Source organism: Microplitis demolitor, chromosome 4 (assembly GCF_026212275.2).
Source record: "Microplitis demolitor isolate Queensland-Clemson2020A chromosome 4, iyMicDemo2.1a, whole genome shotgun sequence".
NCBI classification, from domain to species: Eukaryota; Metazoa; Arthropoda; class Insecta; order Hymenoptera; family Braconidae; genus Microplitis; species Microplitis demolitor.
In genome coordinates, this window is record NC_068548.1 from 5,244,537 (window position 1) to 5,266,057 (window position 21,521).

Genomic DNA, 21,521 nt, shown 5'->3' on the forward strand with positions numbered 1-21,521 from the left:
CAAAAATTATTTAAACCTTCCGATGTAAAAAAGCAGATTTTTTTCAACGAATTTCACTGCTAATGTACAGCCAAAAGAATTTTTTTACGTTTCAGCTTTATGGTAACAATTTATCAACTTTTTGATAACACTTTGATTATACACTTAATAACGTTTAGTTGACAAACAGCAATTATTTTTTAAATATAGAGTGATATAAGCAATGACAGCATTTTTCAGTTATCAATTGTCAAAATAAAGTTAACATTAAAATATAAAAAAATGTTCTCCTAAAATAGTTAATAGAATTTTAACAACTCAATGTTATCTTTCAAATACTGTAACAAAGTCATCATTTAGTTGACATTTTTAGAGAAATTGTCAGCATTGAAGTGGTAACTTTTATTTATTCTCGACTAATCATAATTTATTACGTCATTTTATAATGACTATTTACTAACATTTTTAATATTACGTTTTGTTAAAATTTTCGGTAACTTTCAAAGAAGTTGACATTTTAAAAATTTCATTTGTCATCATTATATTGACATTTAGGATAAGAAAGTTGACTTAAAACAAGCATTTAAAGTTTTTAAAAAACGAGCCTGGCCACAAGAATTGGGAAACTCTTTAAAGAAAATAATTTAAAATTTCAAAAACTCGCGCGCAAATGCAAGTTGGTAAAAAAAAAAAATAATTTAAATCAAATTCCCGCCGTAGTTTAAAATCAGTGTCACTAGTATCTTGTTCTTTAAAGTCAGGCCTGACTTTCTTGCAAATTTATATTGTCTTTGTCTATCAGTATCAGTACCAACCACAAATCCGGAGCTACACAATCCGGATTAATTGTTTTTATTTAATTTTTATTGTTTAAAATTATACCATCTAAAACTAATAATTATAATAAACATAAATAAATTACATATTCAACGAAATAATCGCCTCAACCTAAAATATAAATAAAATTTAAAAATTTTGTATCGCCATCTTAAAAAATTATTGACTCACGCTTTAATACGTCTCTCACATCAATTAACAAATAACATAAATTACATAAAAAATAATGTTCAATATATATTATCCATTAAGTAATTATTCAACATCGCGTAAAAAAATTTTAAACAAATAACCCGCGAGTGTTATTTAAATTCAAATTTAAATATTCATTTATAAATTTTAATAATTATTATCATCATTATTATTATTATTATTTTGACAGTTGTGTGTCATGTTCCACTTAACCAGTGTCTTAGATCTACATAAGTGATTAAATATAAATATATATATTTTATTTTATAAAATATATTATAGACATTTATTAATTTTTTAAAATAAAACAATGACGTTGGGTGGGGCCGCGCAAACTTATTATTTAATCATCTAAAAAAAAATACAAATTTAAATCTAACGAGTACTATTTTTAAATAAAATATACCTTTAATAATAATAATATAATATATGTGAAAATATACATATATATGCATGTATATATATGACTATTTATCCAAAAAAATATATAAATAAACAAGATTTTATAAAAAGGAAGCCATCGCCATTACTGTACTCTCAATTATCTCTGGGTGTCTCACTTTCATTTGGTAATTATTATTATTATTATTATTATTAATATTACTAAAATAATAATAATTATTATTATTACTACTTATTATTTATAATAAATATCAATATTAATATAATTTACATGAATTATTTAATTGACATTTATTAATATGCAAATTATACTGACGCGCAGGTTTCTTGCGCATCAATTTTTTTTTACTTCACTTTCTTTTTTTAGTTTAATTGTTTTAAATAATTTATGGATTTTAGTTTTTTATTGACTTTGAGTAATAGGGAGTAATTATTAATTATTTATTTAATTATTGATTGTCATTTTTTTTCGCTTAGTTTTATTTTGAAGTTTAAAATTCTAATGTACTTTTAATGATAATGTTATGATGCTCCTGTTTATTTATAATGAGTATTGTCTGACAATTAAGTTACGCATGCGCTGTTCGTAGAGTGAAATGTTTTATCATGCTGTCAAGATACGCCTCAGAATAATGTTTAGTTGAATTTGAGTTTTTAGTTGGATAGAAATTTTTTTATATTATGGGGAATAGTTGATTTTTAAAAGACTTTTCTTTGTTTTCTTTGAGTGATAAATAATTTTTTTGAGTAAGTGGTTTTTAAATTTAATTTTAATTTTTAACGGTGGGTGAAGCGGGTGGTAAATTTTCTGTCTTTGTGTAATTGCACTTTTTTTTTTTAATTTCTTTTGTTAGTTTTGGGGAATTTTTAGTTGGATTTTTTAAAAAGTTTCTGTTTAAAAATTTTTAAACAAATTTTTAATTTGAAATTTTATTTCACAGAAAATTTTAATCTGTTTTCAATAAATACCCACAGTAATATTTTTATAAGTTTATTATTTTATATATTTATTAAATAATTATTTATAAATCGGCCATTTTGTATTTTTAACGGTCGGAATTTAAATATCGTAGAGTGGGTACTGAAATGAAAGGGAATTTTATCTACAAGAAAATTATAGTAATTTTTTATTTAAACTTAAGAAAAAAAAAAGTTCATTATTTTATAAAATAATTTATTTAAATAAATAAATGTAATATTCGTATAGAAAATTGAATTTTGAGAAAAATGAGTACCAACAACAATATGTTTAGACAAAAATTCTAATTGTTCAATTAATTATTTATAAAGTATATATTTTAAATGTTCTTATATATTTATTAAAAAATATCAGTGTGGGTACTCAAATAAAAAAGAATTTTATCAGCAATGGAATTAAATCATCGCTTTTGTCAAATTGAAAAAAAAAAAAGAAAAAAAAAAAAAAAAATTAATTTTTTCACAAATTTGAATATTAGCTCTGAACAGTTGATAAAATTTCCAGAAAAAAGAGTACCAACACCCCTGTGCTCCAAAAAACCATTAAATTTATTTTTCATATATATATATTTTTTTTTATAACAATTTTTCTGATATAAATTTAATAATTAAAACATATCGATGTGAGTACTCAAACTTCACGAAATTTTACTCCAAATTCTCAAGTACTTTCTAAAATTCAATTTTTTTTTTAATCTCATTAATTTATTTAAAAAAAATATTAAATAAATAAATTAACATCCTTTGTTTCTCTATTCACGAATCAGTTATGTAAAATTAACAGTCACGTACCAAAACTCACTTTCCCAAAGAATTTCAATACATTTACAGTTCACCCACACACACACCCACTCACATATATATCCATATACATACAAATATATACAACATCCAACACATGTTAAGAAAGCGTCATAACAGATGTCTCATTTTTCTTTGAATAAATTTTGAAAGCAAACTGAAAAATAAAAAAAATTGAATAAATTAATCCAAGAAAATTTTTAAAATAAATGAAATAATTTATTTAATAAATAAATAAATAAAATGGGCCCATGTTAAAAATATATACGCGATTGTATCCCCACTTAAAAGTATTACAATCTGGTCGTCCATGCCGTCTGTTCACATCAGAAATTTTTCTTTACTCACCAACAGTATATCTAGAAACTGTAGAGCCTCTAGACCTGAAAAGGCACAACCCAACATTCAGGCTCTTCATTACTAATAACAATTTTTAGTCTAGAGTAGGGTTCAGTTAAGGGTCGAGTGTTGAGTAAGAGGGTCTACAGACTGGAACAGTTATTTAAAATATTTAAATTTTTATTTAAATAAATATTCATTACGAAGTTTGTTAACTTAACTTTTAATTATCAAGTTATCAGTGATTAATACTTTGTGCTCATAACTCATTTTATTTATTTATTTGTTGTTCAGTGCATATGGTTTTTTTTTTTTATTTAAAATGAGTGTACAAATGTTGTAATGTTGAGTAAACTATGAAATACACGCAGTATTTCGTAATTTAAATTAAATACAATACAATACTTTGTTGGTGTTCTTGATAAGTGTGGAAATTTTATAGTGAAATTCGTTTTTTTTTATTTTTGTATTTTATTTGACGTGATAAAGGAAAAATTTTCTTATGGCTGCAGCGGAAGTTTATTTTTTACAGTAATATTTTTTTGTTATTATTATTATTATTTTTTTTTTTTATTTCAAATCAATGAACTATTTTTTTTTAAATAAGTTTTTTTATGGTTCTGTTAACGATATTTTTATTTTTAGAAAATAATTAAAAATTTTATTGTTAATTATTGAGAATATATTTATAGCTTGAGTTCAATGGAACTTTATTTAAAAATTTTTAATGGAGTTTTAATTGGATTATTTTTAATTAAAATTTTGAGTTAAGAATTAAAAAATAAAAAATAGAATAAAACTCCGAATGGATAATTTTCTATAAAATTTATGAGAGAAAATTTTGGATAAAATTTTTTTACGAAGATTCTGAGTGAAATTTTTATGAAAAGATTTTGTGTAAAATTCTGATTTCTAAATTTGGAGTAAAACTCCGAATGGATAATTTTTAAAAAAATTTATATTAGAGAATTTTTTATGTAATTTTCACAAAAAAATTTTTTAAGAAATTTCAATAAATAAATTTTCAATAAAATTTTTATTCAAAAATTTAAACTAAAATTTTAAATGAATTTGAATTAAAAATTTTTCATTGAAGAATTTTTGGTAAAATTCCATAATGAAAATTTAAAATAAAATTACTATTGAATAATTTTCAATAAAATTTTTATTAAAAACTTTTTTATTTTTTTACAAATTAAATAATTCAATATAAATTTTTATTTATCATTGACACACGTGATGACTAATTTTATCTATTTAAACACCATCAATTATTATGGGTTTGATAAGAAAAAAAAAAAATATAAAAATAGGTCGAGATAAATTCTGAAGAAAAAAAAAATTCCAAAAGATTTTTCTTTCTAATCTCAACCTCAAATTTCTCACTTTTATATTTCCCCTCGTTCTCTTATTCCCATTTTATATATTTTTTTTCTTTCTACTTCTTACTCACTGTCATTTAAATCTCTCACTCACTCATTCTCATACACATGTTCCCTTTTTTCTTGAATATCAGCTGGTTTTTTTTTTAAACTCATGGGCAGAAAAGCAGCAGGTGGTAGGCATACCATTAAACGTTTTCCATTATATTTTACAGACCCATAGTAACGAGATATACCTATATCCACATATATTTTTTACTCCCATTAAATATTATTACGAGTTTATATTTCTCAAAATTTTAAATTCTTTTTTTATTTTTTTTTTCATCACTATACTAGTTGTCTTAAAAATCAAATTTATAAAAAAATAACAATTTTACGTAAAAATTTATAGAGACCTTTTTTATAGAGAATTAAATTTCCTACAAAATTGTTATGATACATTTTTGTCATATCTCTACTAGTTATTCGACAATTTAAATTTCAAATTTAGACAAAAATTCAAAAATTCATTTTTGGAGTATATTATATATTTTATTATTTGAATCAAATTTATACAAAAACTATTGATTCTACGTAAAAAATCATTGATATATTTTTTGTAGATAATTAAATTTCCTAGAATTTTATCTCAGACCATTTTTATCATATCTCCAATATTTAAATCACAATTTCAATTCTCTGGTCAATACTTTAGTCAGATAAATTTTTTCCGTTAAAAAGTTTTTTTTAACTCAAAACTAAAAATTACTAGCCAACTATCAAAGATACGATAAAAACTTATATAGACAAATTTATAGATAATTTAATTTCCTTTAAAAAATTTCTTATCAAACTTTTACTTAAACTTGTTAGTTTCTGAGTTATCTTAACATAAATAAAGTTCAATGTAAATTTGATTCCAAACTTTAATAAAATAAATTCAATTTTTTTTTTATTCAAAAAAAACCCAGATTTATCAAAGCAGGCAAAGTAAAATTTTTATAAAAATATATGAACTTTGTTGAAATAAAATTATACCTGAGGATTTAAGGAAAAAAAAACCCAAACTATTGTTGCTTTCATTCTGAAATTCATCTAAGACCTTTTATAGGGGTAGAAATACTATACATATTTACAATGTATACATATATATATATATATATATATATATATATATATATATATATATATATATATATATATATATATATGTGTGTGTGTGTGTGCTACAACCATAAGGGCCGTGAGTTAAAGATTTTACAGATTGAAGTAAAGATTTATATTGTACGGCTGTCCCATGAATTTTTCTTACGGTTTAAAATCTTTCATCCCATAACAAAATTCAGTAGAGAAGCGTAAGACTGAGTTCCCAGTTCTCTAAGTAAAGATGAATAAATTTATTTAAGTACACCCTTAAGTACGGGATAAATAAGTACACACTATTTACTCAGCAGTGTCCTATAGCTGCCAACTATTAGTAAATAAAATTTTATTGCCGAAATCTCTTTGCTTAATGATGCGGGCGATAAATTTTGTCTTCAGGCTTAAAGTAACAATTGGGATTTCCCTAAATTTATTTTGAATAATACTTAAACCGTGTAATTAACAATTGTGTGTTAATAAATAATTTTAATATTTTAATTGTTTATAAACTATCGACCGTAAAATTCATTTATTTTTAAATTTTATCACTTAAAGACGTGACGATACTTAAAATTACTTCAGTGTATTGTGGGATTAGTTAATTTTTGGGATAATTATAAATTTATGGTTTTTATTTTATATTAATAGATATGACATTTAAGTTCTTACAATTTTTTATTTAAATGTGCATATGATTTATAAATATATATTTTTCCTGAGAAAAATGAGTACCAATACTAATATTTTTTTTAAAAATAACAATTGGTCCTTTTATTTATTAATTTTTTTTTATATTTGGATTTTTTTTAAATATATTCATGTGGGTACAAACATGAGGATTTTTTACCAGTAACTTGATATCGATAAAAATTTTCAAAACTTATTACATATTCAAAAATTATTTGCATTGGAAAAAATCGAAATTTTGAAAACTAAAATTTTTTTCAGGAAAAATTAAAAGTAATTTTGAAAAGTTCTCAAAATTTCCTCGAGTTTGAGTACCCACATCGATATATTTTATTATGATATTAATTATTTATAAATTTTGAATTATTAATATTCGCCATTTTGAATTTTTAACATTCATAAAAATATATCGATGTGGGTACTTAAATTTCATGAAAATTGACAACAAATTCAACTATACTAATTATTTCATATTTTAATTTAATCTTACACTATTTCTACTATCTATTCTTGAGCATAGAAATTTTGAATTCAAATTTATTTACCACAAGTCTTAATTAATAGTTTATATTATTTATTATTTTTTCTCACGCATGAAAATTAAATTATTTATTTTACTTGCATGTAATTAATCGCTTAATAAATTTACAAAAGTTAATTATAAGATAACATAATAAATAAAAATAAAAAATGGGGGAAAATAAAAAAAATTTAATTTATTAATTTTAATTTAAATGTAGTTAATTACTGATTAATTATAATTACTAACAAAAAAATCAATTTTAATTTATTTGAAAAAAAAAACAATAAAATTTTAAAAATATATTGATAAATATATATAGTGCATGATAATGTATCATCACTACAGGTTGCTGTTGTTGGCCCTCGGCAGCAGCTGAAACCGATTAAAAAGTGTGAGAGGGCAACGATATCAACTCGGCATATCCTGGATATTTAAAAGAACGTCTAGAAATTTGAACAAAAATAAAGAAAATAAACTAGACGTAGACGCAAGAAAATTAAATAAAATAAGAAAATAAAGAACGAGAGTCTTTGGACAAAAAAATAATAAATAATGAATCCGGGTAATCAACATCATCGGGGCATGAGTATGCAGGGACGGTATCGTAATGTTGGTGGTGGATCAGGATCAGGGCCAGCATTAGCACGTTCAGCTCCAACGAGTCACAGCCATAGTCATAACCGCTCAAGCTGGCATCAACACTCTCACAATTCTCACAATCAACTTAATCAACATAATCAGCAGTACAACAATAAGGAGTACCCCTATCGTCAGGGAGCATCGGCACGATATCATAATGGGTATTTTGTTGCCTAACCCTTATTTGGACGCAGAAAAGCAATAACGTGTCAACCAGCATAGACGTCATTTTGAGAAAATTCGGTTCAAAAATTTAAGACTATTTTTAATAAAATTTATCTGGAAATTATTAGAGCAGAAATTGCTTCCATGTGCTTTATCAATCATGTTTAGAAAAGAAAATATAACAGTTTGAGGATCTAAAATAAGCAAATCCATAAAAAATCAACTAAAATTTTGTATTATGAATTATAAAATAGCGAATCTAATTATCAAAAAACGTTTCATAAGACGACTCAGTTTTGCAAAATTACTAATCGTACTTGTCTATTAAATCCAGTTAATCTCAAGTAACCTGACACTGTACTGCTAAAATAATTACAGCAGAAATATTGTAACGTAAAAAGTTAATTACAAAAAAATTAAAAACTTGTAATAAGAAAAGTTTATTTATTATTTGTTGCAATAACGCAGCAAATTACTTGAATTTTAATTCTAGTTAATGACAGGTCCTCTGCAATCTAGTATTTAAACTCAAGTTACTTTACTCGATTTTACAAAAATTTTTATCCCAGATAATTTATTTGTGTCAATAATTTTTTTTATTTTATGATTTACAAAATTTTTTTTAACGCCAGATTACTCAAAAAAATTTTTTTGAATTACTTACTGCCTCCAGTTATTGATGAATCTTTACGTAATAGATGTCTTTGACGTCTTTCTTTATATTTATTTATCATTTTATATATATTCATATATAATAAATATATTTATAATAATTGTATCAATTAATTAATTATTAATAATTAATATAAAATTATTATTTTTATAATTTGGAGACTGATTTCTTTTAGCGAAATTTTAAATTGAAATTTAAATAAGTTTATTTATTATTTGTTGCAATAACAGCAAATTATTTGAATTTTCATTCTAGTTAATGACTGGCCTTTAGTTACTGAAGAATCATTTGGTACAGAAATATCACAAATTAATTTTCTCTGGGTTGACACGTTACTGCTTATCTACGTCCAATTATTTAATTTTTAATTATTATACTTTTAATATTTATAAATTAATGCTTAATTTTATCAACTGATAATTTTAAATAATTTTTTTAACAATTCCTATTAATAATATAACAGTAATATATATTTATATTAAGTACAGTCCTCCATTTTTTATTTTTAATTATTTATTTTATCTGATAAGTTTATATTTTAATCGGGGTAAGATTGTTGATTATTTTAAGTAATTTATATCTATATACTATTATTTTACCCTATTTAATTGCATGTTTACTTTTGTGTGATACTTGAATGCTTTTATCTATTTTTTTTTACTCTAATCTTCTTTATCGACACAGAATATCTGACTTGCGAATTGTAAGGGTTGGAGAAAAATTTTGTTCATTATTTTACCTTTTTATAGCTAGGATGAGACAGGTTTTATTTACAAAATTACTGGGATAATTAAACCAGTGCCCGGATTTAAAAATAGCGCGCGACAAATTATTTATTGTAAATTTGTGTGTCCAAAAATATTTGAAAAATTTTTTTTTTAGGGGTCCATTTCATTTTTCATTTGGATACTAGATTATTTTTAGATTATTATTTAATTTTTTTTTCTGTAAATAAATTTACGGGTCATACTCAGTAAGATCCTCGTTACATTGTTGTTATCAATGCAGTGAAAATGATTAAATTATGACTTTAAACCATGTATATACTTTCTGTAAATAATTATTATCTAGAATTAATTTAAAAAATTATATTTATTTCAATAACTAAACGTATGACGACGTTTTAAATATTTTAAATACTAAATAATAGCGCATAAAAATTAATAGATATTTAAAATCCTAATAACTACATTAATTAATATTTTTAATAACTTATGATTAATATAACTTATGAATATAAGAAATTACAAATTATTTAATTTACTTGTTTTATTATTGATGTATTTTATTTATTATTTCGTGCGAGACTCCACAAATTATTTATTTCAAAATCTCCTCAATAGTTATCATATTTAAAATAATAATAAAACATTTATATTTTATAAATTTTTCCATAAAATTACAAAGCTCATTAAATAAATTATAATTAAATTGTATAAACAACTGACCTTTCATGTCTCAATTTCAAATCAAGAGTTGTAACTGAAAATATTAATTTCAAAAATTAAATAGAGGGTTGATTTATACTAAATATTACAATTAATTGGTTTTTGGTAGTTATAAAAACTGCTTAATTAATTTTAAATGTAAAAAATTATAACAATAATAATAGTTTTATTTTTTTGCCTTACTGATTTTTCAATAATGAAGTAATAAATTTTATTAATAATATATATTTTTTGATTTTTCAGAGATTCGGGAGTAAGTTCATCGTCTAACCCAACGGTAAAAGATGTCTACCATGGCCCAAATAATGCCAACGTAGCTTACAAGCCCCCATCACACACAAATCGCGTTGCTCAGCCACCACCGACTCCGTCATCACAACCGTCATCTTCGTCTCATTTCACATCCGATCTCACTCCTAATCATCGTCGACCTATTTCGCCGCCATTACGTATCAATATCTGTGGCCAGGTAATTTACATCTTCAATCATCTTCCAATTAATTCTCTTCAATAATTAATAATTAAACCTACTAGTTAAAATCACTTACACTCTTCCCTAATTTTTTTTGTCCTTGTAATTTTTCATTACAATTTTTTTTTTAATAAATATCCACTCTAGAAAAAATTTTTAAAATATCTCTTATTTTATTTTTATTTGAAAAAAAAAATCAAGTTTTTTATATGTCAAACAATCAAAATTTGTCTAAAAATTAATATTTTTATCACCAGATTAAAAAATTTAAATCATTATTTAAATCTTTAGATCTTTAGCTTCTGACTCACGAGTTCAAAATTCAAAAATTCCGTATTTTAAAAATTTTCTAATTATTTAAAAAAAAAATTTTATTATTTCTTGTTTTATTTCCATTTGAAAAAAAAAAAAATCGAATTTTAAATTCAAATTTTTCAAACATCAAATAATCAAAATTTGTCTAAAAATCAATATTTTTATTACCACATTTAAACATTTAAATCATTTTTTAAATCTTTAGACCTTTAGCTTCTAATCCACGAGTTCAAAATTTAAAAATTATCATTATTAAAAAAAAACTTTTTTTTTAAATTTCCCGCCGATTCCACACATTCATTTTTTGGCCATAACTTTTTTCTGTGTCAATTTTAAAAATTTTTACCAACATAATAATATTTTCTCATCTCTGGGATATCGATTGAAGAAAAAAATTATCAATTCCATCTCTAGTTATCAACTCAAAAAATCTTAAATTAACAAAAATTTACAGGACACATCTACGATGCGTGGCCCACTGATGAATCTAAGTCCAACACTAAGCGTAAATGCTGATCTCGAATACCGCCGAGCTCCGCAAACAGCAAATCAACTATCAGCCTTAAGTCCCAATGTTTCAATGCAAGCATCTCCAGCTTACTACCGTCAGTCGCCACTGGACACACCCGAGGGCCGTAAGAGTGAATCTCCATCACGTAAACGTCGTCGCATATCCCGCAACGCCGGAGTCAGTGGTCCCAATATCAACGTAGGAGTAGCCAATGGTGGACCAGGTCCAATTGGTCCAGGTAATTTAGAAAATCATCCTGTCCATCACCAGCAGCAGCAAGTCCACCATCAGCAGCCTCCAGGACATCATCAACAGCAGCAAGAATCAACATCTTCGACTCAATCGCCACCTCTGCTTTCAAATGCAGCACCATGGGAATTATCAGCTCCCCAGAGACGGTCACCACGTAATCATATAGCGACACGTGGTAGCCCACCAATAAGAAATCGGTACCCGCGTTACACTGATTCCTTCACGTTGTCTTACCCATTTATACCTGGAATGCCGCAACATCTACATGGTCCGCACCACAATCTCCATAACAACAATTTGCATCATGGTAACATCCATGGGTTACACAATACTCATCACAATCTCCATGGACATCATGGTCTACATGGTAACGGACATCCTCAAGGACACCAGCATCCAATTCAACAAGGAACTGGCCATCATCCGTCAACTGGTACCAATAACCCGGTTGTTGTTGAAGTTGGACAAGTTGGAGTCTCCGGTCTTGGTGTTACAGTCAGTGGGGAACCCATTTGGCATCCAGCGGGTGCTACCACTGGTTTTCATCATAGGATACCTTGTCAATTACACAGCATATATGCTGCACCAACTGCACATGCATTCGCTCACTCGTGTCAGGTTACTCATCATCATCATCATACACATTATCAAGCTGGACCGCCACCTCCTTCTGGACACAATTTAATTGCCGCGACACCGAGAGGCTATGCTGCTCCTTCAGGAGTCGCTGGGTTACATCCTCATCCTCCGCCTACTGTTCACACGGCTCATTATCCAACTCATCATCAGTTACCTCAGCAGGTAATGGTAATGTGAATTTTTATTTTTTTTTATTTTTTAATTTATAGTCGGATTGCCTGTTCAATTTTACGTTAAATGAGTACCCACAATGATATGTTACAATTAATTTATTGTAATTATTAATTATTAAGCCGCCATTTTGTTTTTTATGACTTTTTTAAAAATATATCTTGTGGGTACTCAAACGAGAGGATTTTTTACCACAAATTTAACTGAATTAATATTTTTTTCAAATTTTTCAAAAACCAAAAATATTTTTATAATTTTTTTTTTTTATAAAAAATAATTTAAGTTTCTAATTCCTTATAAAATTCTGTGTAAAACGAGTACCTACAAGAATATGTTAAAAAAAATAATTGATTAATTATAATTAATAATTATGCCGCCATTTTGTTTTTGATGACTTTTTTAAAAATTTATCTTGTGGGTACTCTTTTTACTCGCACTGACAAGCTTTTTCACGAAATACCATTAAAAAAAAAATACTAAATGAATAAAAATGTTAACTAAATTTTTTTGTGACGCAAATTTATCGATGTGGGTACTCAAACTCCAGCAAATTCAATCACGAATTCATCACCACCGATAACTATGACTTAAATAAAAAAAAATATCTAACAAAATCAATAATTAAATAATAAATAAAAATAAAAAAAAATTTTTATTTCACAACAGCGAGAAGTTGAATTAGAATTAATAGAAAGACCGCATCTCCACCATCACCATCATCCGCACCCACATCGTGTGGGAGGTAATGGTCCACCAGGTCCTCAAGCGCCGCAACCACAACCACCGCCCTCACTTACTCTATCCCACTCGTACTCACCGCCAGCATTGGCAGCTCAAGTAACATCACCACCGCCAATGTTTCTCTCCGAAACGCGTAATAATCAAATGGAATTGCTGCAATCCCGCACTCGACGTCCTGCAGCACAACGTAACAGAAACCCCCAGCGACCTAATTCCCACACAAGATGGACCCGCGGTGGAGGCGCACCGCCAATGCCACCATCAACTTATCCCGGACTACTTTTCCATTTCTTGTAAGTAGCAGAAAAGATAAAATGATATCTATCTATCTGTCTCTCTACCCATGGAAAATTAATTAATTAATTAAATTAAATGTTGTTTTTGATTAAATGCAATTAATTTAATTAATTAATTAGTTGTTTTATTAATTTAAGGGCAATGTTTAGTAATCCACCATTATCGTCATACAGCCAAGCAGAATTATCATCACCCGAGTCCGCTGAAACCGAAAATTACGAGGCACTACTGTCACTTGCTGAGCGACTCGGTGAAGCCAAACCACGAGGTCTTACACGTGCTGAAGTTGAACAGTTGCCGTCATACAAATTTAATGCTGAGACTCATCAAGGCGATCAGACAAATTGCGTCGTCTGTATGTGTGATTTCGAACCTCCTCAGTCACTCAGAGTGCTACCATGCTCACACGAATTTCACTCAAAGTGTATTGACAAATGGCTTAAGGTGAGTTTTTATTATTTTTTTGTATTTCCTTTTTTTATAAGCAGGGAGAAAATTAATGTAAGTATTACTGGTTGGTGGTTTGAATATAATTATTTATCGCGGTTTAAAAATTTTTTATTGATGGACGGAGATCAGCGATGACGTGTCAGCCGACAAAAAATCGATTTTTAATATTTTTGTACTAAACGATTCCTTAGTAACTAAAGGACTTTTTTAACCGTAAAATTTAAAAAATTGTTGAAAAATAAATTATCGGGGATAAAATTTTTTGTAACATTCAGTCGAGCAACTTGAGTTTAAATACTAGATCACAGAGGGCCAGTCATTAATTAGAATTAAAATTCAAGTAATTTATTGCATTATTGCAACGAATAATAAATAAACTTATTTAAATTTCAATTTAAAATTTCACTAAAAAAAATCAATCTCCAAATTATAAAAATAAATAAAAATAATAATTTTATATTAATTATTAATAATTAATTAATTAATACAATTATTATAAATATATTTATTATATATGAGTATATATAAAATGTTAAATAAATATAAAAAAAGACGTCAAAGACATCCATTACGTAAAGATTCATCAATAACTGGAGGCAGTAAGTAATTCAAAAAATTTTTTAGAGTAATCTGGCGTTAAAAAAAATTTTTGTAAATTATAAAATAAAAAAAATTATTGACACAAATAAATTATCTGGGATAAAAATTTTTGTAAAATCGAGTTAAGTAACTTGAGTTTAAATACTAGATTGCAGAGGACCTGTCATTAACTAGAATTAAAATTCAAGTAATTTGCTGCGTTATTGCAACAAATAATAAATAAACTTTTCTTATTACAAGTTTTTAATTTTTTTGTAATTAACTTTTTACGTTACAATATTTCTGCTGTAATTATTTTAGCAGTACAGTGTCAGGTTACTTGAGATTAACTGGATTTAATAGACAAGTACGATTAGTAATTTTGCAAAACTGAGTCGTCTTATGAAACGTTTTTTGATAATTAGATTCGCTATTTTATAATTCATAATACAAAATTTTAGTTGATTTTTTATGGATTTGCTTATTTTAGATCCTCAAACTGTTATATTTTCTTTTCTAAACATGATTGATAAAACACATGGAAGCAATTTCTGCTCTAATAATTTCCAGATAAATTTTATTAAAAATAGTTTTAAATTTTTGAACCGAATTTTCTCAAAATGACGTATATGTTAGTTGACACGTTATTGCTTATCTCCGTCTATTTATGTATAAGGTCGAAAATATTATTATTTTTCATGAAATATATATATATTGCATTGCTAAAGTTGAGAGGATGCATTACAGTACGAAAATAGGAATGAGTTCCAAAAAAAAAAATAAAAAAATTCTTTTTGTAGGCCACTTAAAATTTTTATCACACTGTTACAATGGAAATTTTATTTCATACTTTTCCATAAATTAAAACAAAGTATTAAGTGCCCAAAAATGGACCACAAATGGTACTCCTACCCTATAACAATATATGAACTTTTATAATTTTTTTGTATTTTCTCAACTACAATATTCATTTCAATTGTCAAAATTATCATCAACTTCGCAATCATTTTTTTTAAATTTCGCGGGTTTTTACCAACAAGAAAATTCTGTATTTGTTTATTTACTTATCATATCTATTAATATATCATTGTATATTACAGTCAAATCGAACATGTCCAATCTGTCGTGGTGATGCTGCTGATTACTTTGGTACCACCACAGGAGTTAATGGTGGAGGAAGTAGTAGTACTACAAGCGGGGAATGACCTACAATATCACATGTACTTTAACATTAGCTATTATTATTATTATCATTATTATTATTAGTAATACGTCCCAATTGGGTGCCTATTTTTTCATGCTATAAATATACATAAATATATAAATATATATTTATGTATATATATATATATTGAGTGTGTCTTTAAATAATAATAATAAAATTAATGAGATCAAATAAAATAATTTTTGATTATTGATAATAATTAAAAAAAAAACATTAAATTCTTAATAATTAATAATAATATAAAATTAATGGTAATGAAAACTAAATAATAATAATAATTATTAATAATTGATAATATTGAATATATATATATATGTATATGTTATATATATATCATATATAATGTATAAATATGTAAATTCAGCTAAATTTTACGTGCATCTAAACGCGTTCCTCCGTCCGTTTGCAAGAAAAAATGAAAAAGAAAAAAAATACTAGTACTATTACAATTATTTGTGGTTACAAAAAGTAAAGAGGGTTTTAAACAATTGAAAAAAATATAACGATTTAAATACATTTGTATATTTTCGTTTCTGAGCTTTATTAGTTTTTTTTTTGCATCGTATGTAAATAAATAAATTAATTAATTAGATGATTAGGATAGATGGTAATTAATGAGTGTGTAAAAAAATGTAGCCGTGAGTTTATTAATTATTATTATTTTTTTTCTTGTTTAAGTAGTGAATTTATAAAATATTAAGTAACTAGAGAAAAAAAAATGATAAATTTTAATTAATAGATTAGAAGTTGTAGATTATCGTATTTAAATGTTTATATATTATATATTAATATAATTATTTTTTTATTAAGTTGATTTGATAATGAGATTTTTAAATTTTAGACTAACATTTAAGTTTTTTTTTCTTACTCAGAAGGTATGAGTGGAAATGAACTTTTTAAAGTGGAAGTTTGTAGGAAATTCAATGCCCTTTCAAATGAGTACAAACAAGATATACTTATTTTTTAGAAATTTTTAGATATACATATATTTTAATAACGGGTTTATATATATGCATCTGGAAAATTGAAGAATAAGTATAGCTTGTCGGTACTCGTTTAAAAAGGCGTTTAATTTCTTATCTCTCTGCAGGTTTAAAAATTTTTTTAGTAATTCGAAAATTCGTTTTTGAAAATTTTTATTTGATTTCAAAAAATATTTTTTTTTTTCATACTTAGATAAATAGAGAATCGAAAGTGCTTTCAAACGAATACCAACAAGCTATAGTTATTTTAAAAATTTTTAATATATATATTAGAATTTATATATATGGAAATTTTTGAAAGTATAGCTTGTGGGTACTCGTTTTAAAGCGCATCTAATTCTCTATCTTTTTATGCACATACAAATTTTTTAAAAGTAATTTACTAATTAATACAATCATTTAAATACTCACTTGTACTTTCTCTATTTGAATTTTTATTATTATTATTATTATTATTATTATTATTATTATTATTATTATTATTATTATTATTAATCATATTATTATTATTATTTAATTGGCTTTATTAGGAACAAATTATTTAGTGGCTATTTTAAAATTGTTTATAAAAATATTAATTTCTTAAAATTGTTATTAATTTTTATATGTAAAAAACTAATATTCAATTATTTTTCTAAATATTTTGATATTAATTAACAAAAAAAAAAAAATTCGTCGCTTTTTTGATTTTTTTTTTTTAAATATAATTAAATTATAAACAATTATATATTGTCACTAATTATTATTATTATTATTATTATTATTGTTATTATTATTACTATTACTATTATAAAATAATAATAATATTATTTTATTACATTGAATCATGATGATATTCTGGAGCGGGTGCCTTTGCATTGAAAAAATATCAATCGAAAAAAAATATCTGACATGTTTAAAAAACCATTTAAGAATGAAAATGGAACTTATAAATAATTAAAAATATGTTAACAGAAAAAATATAAATGTATATTCCCAAACAAAACTTATAAAAAAAAAGTATTGAAAAATATAAAAAAGGTACAAACGCATATACGTAACATGTAATTTTAAAAAAATGGATTCAATGGGAAGTTTTTTATTATTTTTTTTTTTGCTTAAGTAAAAAAAATGATTATATAAATTAGTCATGAAAATTGTAATATTGTCTAAATCATTAAAAATTATTCGCTTACTAAATTTTAATTTGTAGTTAAACTCTTGGAAATATGATAAAAATGAATAAGAATAATTTTTTAGAGAATTTAATTCTGAATAAAATAGGTTGAGTTCACATTTAACCTAAAACTGATAGTTTAAGCAATAAATCAATTTTTATAAATATATGATTAATATGTAGTTGCAGATAATGATAATCAAGATAAAGTATTCAGATATGATCATATACAAATTTATATAAAATGGTACATGATATATGATTATATATGGTATCAGACATGATCATTTGTCAATTCAAACATGATTATATCAGATAATATATGATCTTATATGGTATCGTATATGGTCATATTTAAAATGATGTATAATCATTAATAAATATAAATATGATTAGGTCAGATAGTATAGGATCGTATATGATATCATAAAAAATCATATGTGATGTATATGATCGTATCTGATACCATAATATTCATATCTGATGTATATGACCATCTTCGATATCATAAATGACAGTTGATATGATCACATATGATAACAGATATGCTCATATATATCAGATATGGCCATATATGATAACAGAGATGATTATATATGATAATAGATATGATCACATACATAGTATTTGATCATGTATCAGATATGGTCACATACATCATATATGCTCATATATCAGATATGATCGCATACACAATATATGATCATATATCAGATATGATGATATTTTGTATCATACAGGATCATATTTCGTATCTCATCAAATATAATTATTCATATATGATCATATCTGAGTATTTTTTTTTAAATGATTATAATACAATTTTATAAAAAAAAAAATTCAAAAATGTAAACATGATATGTGTGGTAAAACATTTAACTTAAAATATTTTCATAAATGACTAATTTATATAATCATGAAATATTTTTACATTTTAATTTAAATAATAAATATGCTGCTACTAATAGATTCATGTATAATTAAATTCATATTAAAAATTAAATTTAAATTTAAATTTAAATTACATTTATTGCAAGTAATCAATAGTAGGTAATTAGTATAATTAGTAAAGTTAAATAATTATATAATTAATTAAACAAAAAAAAAACATGAATCATTCGAGAAAAAAAATTACTAAACAAATAAACATATCATTTTGTTTAATTTATGTAATTAACTTTAATTATTATAAGCTACTCATTTCTTTTGCCATAATTATTATTTACGAGACAAATAATTTTTTTTTAATTAATTAATTTAAATAAAAATAATAAATAAAATGAGGCCTCTTTAATTAATACTGTGATAAAAATAATAATTTTTTTCTTTTTCGTATTAAAAAAAAAAAATTATTAAGAAACAATTAATTTACTTGTGATTAATTAAATTAAATTACGCAAACTAATTAAATTTAAATGTGCAATTTTTTTTTTTTTGTTCTTTTGATTAAAAAAATTATTTTGTCTCAGTTCTTTGTTCACTTCAATTATTAATTAATCAATAATGTTAATTATTAATAACTATTATTAATAATAGAAAAAAAAAATTAAACCAGTGGAATTTTTTTAATTTGTAATTATACATTAGTAATTAATAATAATTAATTTGTTAATTAAATACGTATTTGCTTAATGTAAAAAAAAAAATTGCCAATTACCAATTACCATTTATTATTAGTTTACATACAATTTGTAAAAAAATGAAGAAAAAAAAAAAAAAGATCAATTGTTAAAAATTTTATTATCATAATTTTTTATTATTAATTAATTGATTAATGAGTTATGTGTCATGTAAACAATTAAAGCTTTAAAAAATAAATAATTTTTTTATTAGTTTTTATGGCCAAGAAAAAAAATGTATAAAAACATTAAAAAGAAATAATAATTAATTATTGTAATTATTATTATTATTATTAGTATTTTGATTGTAGGTGCTTTTGATATATGTATCTATATATATATTGAGTAGTTATTTTTATTTATTGTTACATTAATAATTAATTACTTTAGTTTTAATTATTAAGTTAAATTTAAATAATTTAGTTTTTAATTTTTGTTGATAATCAAAATAAAATAAATAACTTTTTTTTTAATAATTTTTGTCATTTATTATTATTATTATTATTATTATTATTATTATTATTATTATTATTATTATTTATAAGTTTGTTTTTTTCAAGTATAAAATTATCTGCGTTGACTGTCAGAAATTTATAAAAATATGATCATATTCGATGCAACATATGACCATAGTCATTTTTGATATATATGATAATATATGAACTCTTATGCGTACAGCTTCGAAGCAACATATAGATCATCAAGATCATAAATTAATATTCTGATCAGATCAGACAATTAATCGTATCTGATCGGAGTATCTATATATGATCATATATGGTGATACATGATGACATATGATCGTTATGAAATTTACGTATAATCACACGGTCATATATGATTATGTCTAAAATCATATATGATCATATATCATAATGTTCCAAGTTTTACACAGCCATATATGATCATATAAAAATGAACTATTGTGTGTAAACTTCGAAACAGATTATTGACGATCAGATATATATATCATCAGATAATACTATTTACCGTATCTGATCATAGTATTTATTTACGATCATATATGTTTGTAATGGCCATGTTTAATTTCCTACAAGAACAAACGTGATCAGATTTAAGTTTATATATGATTTTTTATGGTCATAAATAATTACATGTGAGCATGTTTAAATGCATGATTCTATATGATCATATATGACCATGTTCAACTTTTTATATGACCATTTATGGTCATTTATGATCATGATCAAATATATATGCATGATCATATATGATATTTAATTTCATAAATGGCTATAAATAATCATTCGTTTTATATCCGATCATATATCATGTTTGAATTTGAACATCGTCATATATGAAGTTACATACAGTCGAATATTGTCATACATGATTATATATGGATCTATATGATCATTTAGGTCATAAATGATCATATATCATGTTTGAATCAGAAAATCATCATGTATCATCATATATGGAGTTACATTCAGTCATATATGATCATATATGGTCATAAATGGTCATGTATGGTCATAAATGATCATATGTCATGCTTGAATCCGAAAATTGTCATGAACGATCATATATGGAGTTAGATACAGTCATATATGGTCATATATGATCGTATATAATAATATCTGAAAATTTTGCTTACTATTAAAATTTCTAACAGTCAACAAAAAATAATAATTGAAATTTATAAACTATTAAATTTCTATTATTAAAAAAAATGGTTATTTGTATTTCATATCTAAAATCTAAAATTGTAATTTATTTACTTTTTGTCTTATAATTTTTTTAAATAATTGATGCCAAATATATCTTTTAATTTAATAACTCAAAAATTTTCTACGAGATTTTTTTTTCCAGCTTTTTTTCTTTGGTTCAGTCTCAAAAATAAGTAATTATTTTTCAGGCTATTTTTCACGTGCTTTGATGTTTCTAAATTACTATATAAATAAGAAAAATAATATTATT

The 21,521-nt window shown here is 24.1% G+C and overlaps 1 protein-coding gene across 5 annotated transcripts; it reads left to right on the forward strand.

Annotated features, from left to right (window-relative positions):
* The first annotated feature begins 792 nt into the window (after window positions 1-792).
* On the forward strand, window positions 793-19,011 carry LOC103580873 (E3 ubiquitin-protein ligase RNF38). Of its 5 annotated transcripts, none has more exons than XM_008562786.2 (7): window positions 793-1,577; window positions 7,591-8,045; window positions 10,414-10,639; window positions 11,412-12,527; window positions 13,197-13,564; window positions 13,706-14,012; window positions 15,698-19,011. In XM_008562786.2, the coding sequence occupies exons 2-7, from the start codon at window positions 7,798-7,800 to the stop codon at window positions 15,800-15,802; spliced, it is 2,370 nt and encodes a 789-aa protein (XP_008561008.1). In that variant the 5' UTR covers window positions 793-1,577; window positions 7,591-7,797; the 3' UTR covers window positions 15,803-19,011. The 5 variants fall into 5 exon arrangements, with proteins under 5 accessions (XP_008561008.1, XP_008561010.1, XP_008561009.1 ...); XM_008562788.2 differs by having other exon boundaries at window positions 13,742-14,012; XM_008562787.2 differs by having other exon boundaries at window positions 11,412-12,521.
* Window positions 19,012-21,521: the final 2,510 nt, after the last annotated feature.